Source organism: Physcomitrium patens, chromosome 25 (assembly GCF_059467195.1).
Source record: "Physcomitrium patens ecotype Gransden chromosome 25, ASM5946719v1, whole genome shotgun sequence".
NCBI classification, from domain to species: Eukaryota; Viridiplantae; Streptophyta; class Bryopsida; order Funariales; family Funariaceae; genus Physcomitrium; species Physcomitrium patens.
The window spans coordinates 3,439,744-3,451,529 of NC_143434.1; the positions used below are offsets into that span (position 1 = coordinate 3,439,744).

Consider the following 11,786-nt stretch of genomic DNA (forward strand, 5'->3'; position numbering starts at 1 on the left):
TAAAATAGGCTGAGGCTCCTAAATCTAATAACGCAAAGACTTTGTTATTTTTGGGTCCTAAAATTACATCTATTATAAAACAAGATGAGGGATATGAGGAGAGAGTACGACCTTTACTAGTTATTACACATGATTCTAACTGCACAGTCTCTATTGTAGCTAGAAAAACTTGTTTTTTAACACATTATCTTTTTTGGTAATTGTGCTTTTTATTTTGTAATTGTGTTTCTTCTTTGGACAATGTTGAGCAGTGTGCTTAGCTTCTCCACAATATAAATACAAACACTCTTAGTGATATTGAATCTTTTTTTGCTCCGTGAGAGATTTAAAACATATCATATCAATTTGCATTGATTCTAGCCTTAATGAATATGTTTCAAAAGACTTGGAAGTTGCCATCATTACTTGACTTGTTCTTCTCCAACTAAGTCTTTGTTCTTGACACCTTTCAAATAATTGATTGTCATATGAAATGGCTTGAGCAATATACTATTCCAAAGATTTTACTTTTGGTATTGTTAATAACAAATCTTTCATGCTATTCTTCAATCCATATCAAAATTGATTCATAAGTGCTTTATTATTCCACTCCATGTCGCAAGTGAGGTTTTGGAATTTAATAGCATATGTGGTGGTTGATTATAATCCTTATCATAAAGATAAGAGTTGAATCTTTCCTACTCATTTTCAATAAATTTCTTCAAATGTAGCAATAAATACTTCTAAGAATGAATTTAAATTATAAAAAAAATGTGAATCATTTTCCATCAAAGGTATAAATCAAAAAAGAACACTTCTAAATAGAAATGTGCCTATAAAGCCAACTTGAGTAAATCCATTAGCATATTGAAAAAAGTGTAACCTTAAGTGGAACTTAATTTGTTGTAAAAACCCTCAAAATTTTGATCTTGTTCCATCAAACTTCTTGGATATACTAATTCTTGCCTCTCTTGAGCTTGTAGAAGCAAGTCTCTTTGAATTTGGTTGTGAGGCTGATCGATTTATTCTTCTCAACTGTACAATTCTTTGATATATACTCTGAACTTCTTCCATAGGTATAGAAGCATTGCTCTCATACTTGATGTTGGTGATGCATGAAATTTCTACTGGAAGATTGTTGACAAGCTTGTGAAGATCCACAGTAGTTGCAAATCTATTCTCACTTCTATTAGGAGTAGCATCCATAATCTTTTCTTCCATAGACAACTCAAACAAATCCAAAAAGTTAAATTAGAGGAGGGTAATTCAAAACCTCTAATAAAATTTTCCACAAAGAAGAATTATCTACTATTTTTAAAGAAAAGTTCAGTATTAGAAAAAAAAAAAAAAAAAAAAATGTTTAAAGGTGGATAGTCTGCAACCTTCAAAATACAATAATAGAAGTGAAATAATCCACTCACTTCTAAAATAAGTTAGAAATAATATATTAACATGTTTGTTAAACTATTAAGGATATGAATCTTGAAGGAAGAAAATTCTTAATACACTCTTGTATCATTGAAGGAAACTAAAAAGTCATTCAAAAGATAATGTAATATTAAACTAAAATAGCTATTATTAAAAATAAGAAGACTAGAAAGTCTTGAAATAAGACTAAGGACTAGAAAGACATTGACAAGAGTGAAGAAGACTTCACTCTTGCTTCCATATATATTCTTGACTAGGAGCTATATGACAATGTCTTATAGGACCTCCAAAACATGTTGACTTTGCTATCCACATGTCTTATCTTACAAGACAAGTTATCTATATATGTATCACATAATTAACTTGTTCCACAAGCTATTATATGGAGTTAAATTGTTCCATAAGTCACTAATATGTGCTTAACTTGTTGGCTAAGTTTCTATCCTATAAATACATCTAAAGTCAAAACCATATCTATGAAGCTTCTAAAAAGCTTTTCTAAAAGACTTTATGAAATTAATCTATATTTATCTACTTCTACCTAATCATATAAGTAACTATTGGGATAAATATATATATCCGTGACACCATCAAGCATAGTTGATATAAGATATTTAAATCCTATAGTTGTGATTTTACATATTTTTAAGTTTTTCTTATTTTTATTTTTATTTTTAGAAGGACAAAATTTTGATCTATAATGAACGGTAGTATTATTTAAAATCCATATTAATCATATTAATCATAGTGTGTTTTGAGCTATCTACTCTTTTTGTATTATTGTGATGAGTTCAAACAATCAATAAATTGTACTTCTTCAATAAGTTTGAAGTTTGGACTCACTAAAATTTATACGTAAGTTACAATGGATGATTTTTGGTTAATTATTTCTTGGACTAAAATTTTTTGATCATATTATATTGATTAGGTTCATTACATCCCATATGTAAAATGATCAAGTCTTCTATTTGAAATGAACTTTGTTAGAACATATTTCAATAAAAGATATTATAGTAGGGCTAAACATTCAATTACATACTCTGTCTAATTACCATGGATTGTGAACATAAATCCAAAAATTTTACTTGACTACTTATTATCTTTTATTGAATGTAGGCTCTGAGGAGAAATCTATGATATTTTATCTTTAACCTATTACTATTCTATAAAATAATGGTATTTTAATTAATTGTAATTTTAAAATAGATCAAAGATTCTAAGACAATAAAAGAATTAATGTCCATATTATAGAGAGTTGTTGAAGAAGAAGGTTTAATTTTAGTAGCATCTTATCTGGTGGAAGAGAAGCAACAATTTAATTGTCATTTACATAAAGAACAAGATCAAGCTTTCCAAGTTGTATTGTAAGTAGATCAAGTATTATATTTCTTTTGGATCAACTTGATTCTACATCTTTGTTGTTGTTTTATTGGATCTTTATGAGTATTGATTTTATTAATTTATATAAGTATATACCATCACTATATGTTTGTCGTTTGAATAATTTGATTTTTTGCATTAAAGAATGTTTGTTTAAGATGTTTACTAGATTTGATAGTCCTTACAAAACTTATTCATGAACTTTTTATAACACTAAAGGTTAATTTTGAGAGGCTTGGAATTCAAATGGATCAAAAAAAAGAGATTGCTTGAGACAAGAAGTTACAAAGAAAGTCAATGAGAAGGCAAAGAAGAGCTGAGGAAGAAAAGAAATGAAATAGTTGCTTGATGCGTTGTTGAAGAAACTGTAAAAAAAAAAAAAAAAACAACCTTGAAACAACGAAGATTAGAGAAAGCTATGGCACTGGATGTAGAGCTTGATAAAGACCTAATATTATGCAAGTATGTATTTTATTATTAGGTCCCGCTTCTTTGCTCGTTTATTTCTACATTGAATTCATATATGCAAAGTATGTAATGTTGAAAACATGATCTAAGTATTATATTTTAATGTACTATAAACCCTGCATAGACTAGTTTATTTATTTAATGAACTCTAGACTCTTATGCACCATGCATCTTTAGCTTCAATTCTATCCATAGCATTTTGCTTTTTTATCATCTTCTATCTTAGGTTCTTTTTTTTACTTATTAGCATCCTATCTCTAATTAAAGATAAATAGATCTTGCTTCACCTTCTTTCTAATAATGGAGTTTTAATACCATTAAAATATTCTATTTCTTACTTTTTAAAGTTGACATTCATCTTTTTATTAATTTATATTTTATTTTTATGTGCAAACATAATGAAGAAGCTTGGGCTATAAGCACCACCAGACAACAGACTTTTCTTGCATTATGTAAAGACACTCAAATAAAGAGTATTCATCTCAAGACATAATAAGGGTTCTTGTAATGTTGTCCTTCATTAAAAAAATATCCATGTATCTATGCTTATTTGAATGAATCTGAATCCAATACATGCAAAAATTTGTAAACAACTAAACAAATCTAACTTGTTCAATCATAATCACTCCTTCTCTATACCTATTAATTATACATAGTTAATATTTATTTCATTATAATTGACTTGTATTAGTAGATATTTGTGACCTACTTAGATTTTAAGGGATCCAAGTCTACACATTGTATTATTGGAAATTCTTATAATGACTAATATAAGTTGTTGCTTTCACAATGTCACTTTGTTGTATAGAATGTTCATTGTGTTTTGTACAATTAGAGATTTTGTATGTATGACCTTTTGGTTGATTTTTTGTTGGATTTTTTAATTGGATACTTATAGATACTATCTTTAGAAGGTTAGTATCTACTTTCTTATTGATGAAGAGGTAGTAGTTCAAAACTTCGTCTTATAGTGTCAAAGACATTGTAAAGATCTTTACAATTAGCAAATATATTTTGTGGTGGTAGAGAAGGCAATAAACTTGTAATATTTATTAGATGAAATTAAACGTGAAAATCAGCCACAATCAAAACTATTCTATTTTATTTCATATTTTTCTTGCATATTAAATGTCTTTGTCAAAGTACTTATGCAAGAGTTTATTTTAAAAACTTCAATTGCACACTTAAATTACTTAAAGGTAAGGTTGAAAGCATATATTATTATCCTTTTTATAACATTTGAAAAAAGAAAAATGATATTTTTGTAGCATATACAAATCTTCTCTAAACTTTCTTGACTATTTATCTCCATTTTTGTATTTTCAAAAAATTAAAGTAAAGAAATTTGTATCTTTTGTAAGTCTTTAGTAGACACTCTTAAATATGATTTAAGAGCAAAATATTGACTTCAATTCTAGAAATAGTAATACTTCTAAAGTATAAATAGTCATTTATTAAAGCTCTTATAAAAAAATTTCTTTCTATAATTTAGGTATTTTACAAGTACTTCATAGTTGTAGCAACAATTGGATTATACTTGGTAGAAATACTATTCTATGATTTATTATAAAATACTTAAGTAAAAGTATTTATGACATTATTCTAATCTTTTAGAAATGTAGATCAACCTAATTCTAAATATGTAGCAAAATACATCTTGTAATTTGTTCAAATATTTTTTTTAAATATGTCAAATATAAATTAAAATATTAAAATTAAAAAAATAATCTCAAAGGTATTTATTAATGCCAAATTTATATCACAATTATTGTAAATATATCAAATATGTCCATATAATTAAATCAATTGAATTAAAATCCAAGAAAAAAAAATCTCTATTTCTTTTTGGAAGAAAAAAATGGCAATTATGAAAGAGGTATTAAAATTCATTATAACCATTATATATAATATAGGTATCTTAAATCAATTTTTTTTATAAATACACTCTACAATAATAGAAGATGTATATTTTTTTGCTTAATTAGCACATCTTGCATGTGCAAAAAAAAAAGACTTGTTATCTTATTTTCAACATCACATTGATAAGTATACTAAAAATTATTATCTTTCATATTATCCATTGAGAAAATAATGGAAGGATGATTTTCAAGAATATTTTCATATAATTTTTGATATTCATTATAAATAGTGTAAGAAAATATAAAACTTATAAGATTTTTTTCATATAGAATAGTGACAATATTTTTTAGTGGTATATGTACAAAAAATATTTGAGCTGTCATCTTCTTTGCATGTATCAAGGACATAAATCTCAAAGAAAGAAAACTCAATATACTCTTGTAGCACTCAAATAGATTAAAAAATCACTCAAAGATGGTAATATATTGAATTAGAATAGCTATTGCCAAAAACAAGAAGACTAGTAAGTTTTGAAAGAAGACTAAGGACTAGAAAGGCATTGATAAGAGTAAAAAAGGCTTCACTCTTGCTTCCACATATACTATCTAACTAAAAACTATGTGACAATGTTCTATAAGGTCTCTAACATGTATTGACTTTGCAAGATACATATCTTAGCTTATAAGAAAAAATTTCTAAATGTGCATTATATAGTTAGCTTATTCTATAAGCTATTAGTATGTGTGATAGGTGATTAATTTATTAATTAAGTTTTTAATTTATCAATCAATTACAAATATATATAAGGTTAAAACTAAATTTTATAAAGTTTTTTAAAAAAAAATTAAAAGATATTATGAAATTAATTTATTTTTATTTACTTCTTCTTAATCATATAGATAATTATTGGAGTAAATATGTATATCTATGACATTATCCTTCTATTTAAAGATGAGTTCTACAAGAAGAAATGATTATCTTTTATAGATCTTATTTTTTTATCTTAATTATGATAGATATCATCAATGAAAAGACTCAATTTCTTTGTTGCATTTGCAAGATTCTTTGTTGACTCTCATATGTATTCATTAATTTTATATCTGTAGTAATAAATAAGATATTCTAATCTATTTTAATATCACCTTAAATCTAAGACTTCTTCTACCTCAAATTCTTAATTATTATCTACTTCTATAGGAAGAGGTGGCATTTGTCTTCTTTTTGAAATATTCATCATTTTATATGACTCAAAAAAAAATACATGAAATATGAGATGGATCTTCATAGATTCCAATAGATGTAATTAATAAGCAATAGAATTGACTTATTCACAAATAGTAAAAGATTCAAGCCTCCAATAATCAAACTTATTACAAAGACAAGTAATTTTGATATTGCAACAAAGTAAGTATACCTTGTCATCTACATTGAATTGTAATTATTCCTTATAATAAGTATTTGCATTGAACTTTTGTCATTCTTAAGCTTCTTTTAATTGTGCCTTTATTATTGTATGTAACTTTGACAAACAACTTGACAAATCTTCCACTATAGGATTATCAACTTTTGAAAAGTCAAAAGTATCAAATCATAGATGATAACCATAATTAGCAAAAAAAGATGTTTGTTGAATAAAAAAATATATTAAATTTTTATATGAAAACTTTAAAAAATGGCAAAAAATTTGTCTAGTTATCTTGATAATAGTTGATGGTATATATCAAATATTACTCCAAAACTTGATTCATAAGTTTTGTTTATTCATCACTTTGAAGATAAAAGGCTACAGACAATTTCATATCCACCTTCAATATCTTAAAAATGGTTCTCGAAAATCTTAATACAAATTGTGTCCTTTTATCTAATATAATATCCTTTGGCAATCTATGATAATGATAGATGTTGTCAAAGAAAAGCTTGGTTATTTTTTCACTTGAAATAGATTTTGTACATAATACAAAATATACAATTTTGATGAAGCAATCTACAATTACAAATATAAAGTCGTATGAACTTGAACTTAAAAGATCCATAATAAAATCCACAGAAATAAAAGACTACGATTGTTTCAATATAAGCTATGGTTGGAAAAGTCTATAGGATTGATGATCAAAAGTTTTTGATCGAGAACAAATATCACATGACTGTACAAAGTCTTTTATAATCTTTCACATTTGCAGCCACCAAAAATCCTTAGATATAAGCTCCAAAGTCTTATTGTATTAAACATGCCTTTCCACTGAAAAGTCGTGATGTGCTTCTCTTTTTGAAACATATAGGCAATCTTCAAAATAGAATAGGTTGTTCTTGAATTTGAATTTAGAAGTATCATAAATCTTAGAAGAAACATTCTTAATATCATAAATAAGAGGATTATAAGAAATACTTGATTGAATTTACTTGACAAATATTGAATCAATAGTTAATGTTGATTTTATTGCTCAAAGATGAAATTACTTAAGCTTTAAGATGATCATTATTTATTGATTAAAAGCTGCATCTCTTTCATTTGATACAAGATAAGAATGTCTAGAATGTATGTCTAAGAAACCTTATTATTTTTCAGGTGAATATGTGTTTATAAAATCAAATCTTGATAATGACATACTTCAACAAGTCTAGTAATGATTCAACATCTGCATTGACATGAAGTATTTAAGTTTTTTGTAATTTATATACACAATGAATAGATTAGAAGTATCTTTTAAATAATGACATTATTTATGAAAATAATCTATAATTATAAGAATTTTTTTATTATAGATTTTATAATTGATTTCTATTATTAAAAATTTCTTGAAATAGAAAGCTATTGAATATATCCAAGGAAGTTAATTTTAATAATATAGAATACATACTTTTCCATCTTTGCACATAATCTTGCATCTTTAGGTTTTTATAACATATGAAAAATATAAAGTTCATATTCTTTTATATTTTTAGAGTAGATTAAAATGTCATCTAAATAGAAAATAACAAAATTATTAAAAAAAACTCCGAAAAAACATCATTCATAAGATGTTGAAAAGCAATTGATACATTTATGAGTCCAAAAGGCATGATATTATATTTAAAATGTCCATACCTAGTTCAAAAAGCGGATTTCCATTCATTTCTTTTTCTTATGAAAACTAAGTTGTATGATCCTCATTGATTTATTTTTGTATAGATATTTGCTTGATTTAATTGATCAAAAAATATTAAAATTAGAAGTAAGAAATAACTATTGTTGATGGTCATCTTATTAAATCTTTGATACTCTATACACATTTATAGAGATCCATCTTTTTTTTCCCACTAATAAGATAGGAGCTCCAGTTGAAGATTTTAAATGGTATATGAAGTTTTTAGTAAAAATTTTATTAATATATTCTTTTAATATAACCAATTCATTCTAACATAAGTTGTAGATTAGTCCAAATGGTGGTTGAGCTCTTTTTTGTAAATCAATTGAATAATTATAAGATCAATGCTCTAGAAGAATATCTGTATTTTTTTTAAAAATGCCCAAGAAATCTTGATATTGGCTAAGGATACCACTTAATGTCTTTCCATAGGTATGCTTATTGTTGAGAAAATAATTAAATATATATTTTAGTTCATATAAAACAACTTGATTTTTTTATTTATTTATTCTACACCAAGATTTAACTTTCCAAGAAACCTTTTTAAATGAATTTTATGATTTAAAGTTAAACATCAGCAAATAAAACATAATTTCTCTATAAAATATTAACAAATACATTTATGAATTTTTACTGGATAGCATTATTATTGTTTTCAAGCAATGATTAAGGAGGATGACATTAAAGTCAATTATTCAAGTTGAATATTGAACTTCTAAAAAACATGACAAGAACTTATTAAAGACAAATGATGAAGCAGCTGGTGGAAGTTTTTTGATCTACTTCTTTCTTGTTGAAGGAAATCAAGTTGCATACAATTCAACCAAGATTATGGATCCAAACTTTTTACAGGTCCAATTTCTCAAACACAGTCTTATCAACTAAGGTGGACTTGATTATGAACAATCTCTTGGAATTGTCTATAGTACAGACACAGACAATTGTGATTGCAACCATTGCCACAACCCATGCCACATGCATTTTGCCAGGAAATTGAGGGAATTTTCTTTTCTCCACTTAGCATTTGAACCTGATATTCTGTGGAAAAAGATGCTACAGAACCACATTGTAAAAAATCTCCACGGAACAAAACACAGGGTTTATTGCAACATAAATGCATGGCAAAGTTATGAACATGACAATACACGTTTCTAGATTAAGCTTACATCCGCTGAATGTAATAGACCGTGTAGGGTGAACATATTGGAAGCGTCAGACTGGTGTCCTGAAAGATTTAGGATGCAATTCTGCGTTCTGAGATTGGGTTTAGGCTCAGGTTGGCAGGGTGTAAATATCTATTTGAGGAAACAGAACCGTCCCTATGTACAGCTTCCCATCATGCTCTTCTACCTCGCTAACAACCTTGACCACTTTTCCTGTCTGGTCCTCAAGAACTTCCAGCACCTGACCTTCAGGGCTATATCGTACAATAAGAGCATGGGCTTTTGGCGCAACGATTTTATACAAATAATTTGAAGGAATAGGGAGTTTGGCAACAAAGTGACGGAACCATGGAACTGCTCCACTGTGCATTTCTACAAATGTGCGTTTTCCGTGAAACCCTACCCAGAATTCACAATTGTTGTTTCGGCGCACATTGTCCGGTATTCCGGGCAGATCTATCCATACCTCCCATGTATTAGCACTGGGGCCTTTGATCCAGTACCTCAACAATCTGCCAATCATGCAATGGTTCCTCAATGCTCATAGAATTCAGTGAGTTGCAGTTAAACATGCTTAGACCATTCACTTTTTCACCAAAAGATTGTCCACATTCCACGGGTATGATGACCATCTAGTGCACCTACTCTCATGTGTGCACTTCTTCAGATGGTAAAAATATTTTTAGTCGCTGAACAATTATCATGGTTGCATAAAAATCAGATACGATTAACAGTAATCGTATCTGATTTTTATGCAATCATGAAGAAAATGTTGTGTTTTGACTTTGGCAATTAGTTTTCAAGAGCAATTGTCTGGAGCCCATTCCTAGACACAAGTGCAATTTATTTTGAGGAATCTCATGCGACTTTTATTATGACCCTAAATCTTGGTGACAACTATGAGTCATGAAATGTAGAAGTTGCACAATAGGGATCTCAGAGAACAGGTTTACCGATTCTTGCTGGTGGTGGCAAAAGTGCTCCAACCTAGCTCAGGTCCGTCATAGCACACAATTCGCCCATCACTTAGTCCTGTGTAAGGACCCTTTCCTTGAGCGTCGAAAACAATGCTCTCTGGTCCAAAAATATCACCAGTCCCAATGACTGCTGACGCTTGCAATTTGTTCTCCGCATCAGGGGTGATCTTTGTGAGAGGATTGAAGGGAGGTAGAGCTACGTACTGTGCATGAAAGTCATCTATTCCAGATAAAGTGGAGAATTCGAGCGGGTCTGATGCAAGAAACCAAGCCAGAACTGCAATGATCAGAAGCAATGGTCCCATTGTGAAGAAAAAGCAGGTTTATTTGTTTGGGTGCCGTGTACCTCGCTCTCCACCCGTGTCGTGATCCAATTTCCCTCGTTCGCAACTACTATCATGTGCAATTACTATCATGGGCCTGAATGAAAATACCTAGAAATTTGTTCTACATGCTTCTTGATGTACACCCGACGCCTCTACCCCCACGAATTCAAAACTAAGAAGACGGTATAAAGCCTCAGTTGAACATAGAGAATGATGATGTTTTTTCACCTCTTTTCCTTTCTTCTAAGAACGCTCTCGAACCTTCACTTCGCGACACTCTTTCTAGTCTCCTGCCTGAATGTGCAGATAGCGGATCTACAATCAAGTGAATTTGGTAATATCCCAGCTTGCACCTGCAGCCACTCCAAGTACCACACACGTCCTAAATTCATTTTCAAAATCAACATCAAATTAGAACTTGTCGCTTTGAGCCAAAATCAGCGATCCACATTTTGAATGGTGACCTCCGACGGGCAGAGTGGATGGTGACCAGATCACATTTCCACACAGCCACCAACACCATTCGCAGAGTGACTTGGGGAATCCTATCAAAAAGGAAACCATCTTTCCCTTACTTTTGCCTATCGATGGCCAAAAACATTAAGGGCCAAAATCACCTACCAAGCACCTCAGACATGAGCATGGTTGGTTCAGCGACTTGTTCTAGCGCAGGATGCGAGGATTCTTTCACATGAGGCTGGGTGACGCAGAGATATTATGAGGCTGCCAAAAAAGGAAGACTCACAACAGTGACAAGCATCAGTAATAACATTCATTCATACATATATATATATATACACGCATACGCATCGAGAATGATTTGGACAGGCGCCTTCATACCTCTCAATTTAAGTCGTTGTGTGTTGCGTCACAGAGCACGCACGCCCCTATGACATGCATTTAAGACGGAATGAGTTATTGGCAAGTCCTCCAGAGTCCCAAAGTCTCCTCCCTACTTTCACGCATCCACCATTAAGCAGGACATTCAGCCCTCAAGACAAGCAGGACACAGTTGTTGTACAGATTGCACACAATTTTAAAATACTAAATGCTTACCGGGTCTACGGCGCAGGCGAGGTC

General features: G+C 29.5%; 1 protein-coding gene across 1 annotated transcript; it reads right to left on the reverse strand.

Annotated features, from left to right (window-relative positions):
• Positions 1-9,306: 9,306 nt before the first annotated feature.
• On the reverse strand, positions 9,307-11,349 carry LOC112278245 (protein STRICTOSIDINE SYNTHASE-LIKE 3). The gene is made up of 4 exons (XM_090247794.1): positions 11,335-11,349; positions 10,935-11,088; positions 10,357-10,633; positions 9,307-9,915 (listed from the first exon to the last, which is right to left on the reverse strand). The coding sequence occupies exons 1-4, from the start codon at positions 11,347-11,349 to the stop codon at positions 9,513-9,515; spliced, it is 849 nt and encodes a 282-aa protein (XP_090103920.1). The 3' UTR covers positions 9,307-9,512.
• Between the last annotated feature and the right edge of the window lie 437 nt (positions 11,350-11,786).

Bases quoted from the DNA above. Each gene is read 5' to 3' on its own strand.
- LOC112278245 (XM_090247794.1), bottom strand. The intron at 10,634-10,934 runs GTGAAAAAACAT...TTCTTGCATCAG, and splicing joins CTTAGAAGAAAGGAAAAGAG to ACCCGCTCGAATTCTCCACT. The intron at 9,916-10,356 runs GTAAACCTGTTC...CATGATTGGCAG, and splicing joins GCCACCACCAGCAAGAATCG to ATTGTTGAGGTACTGGATCA.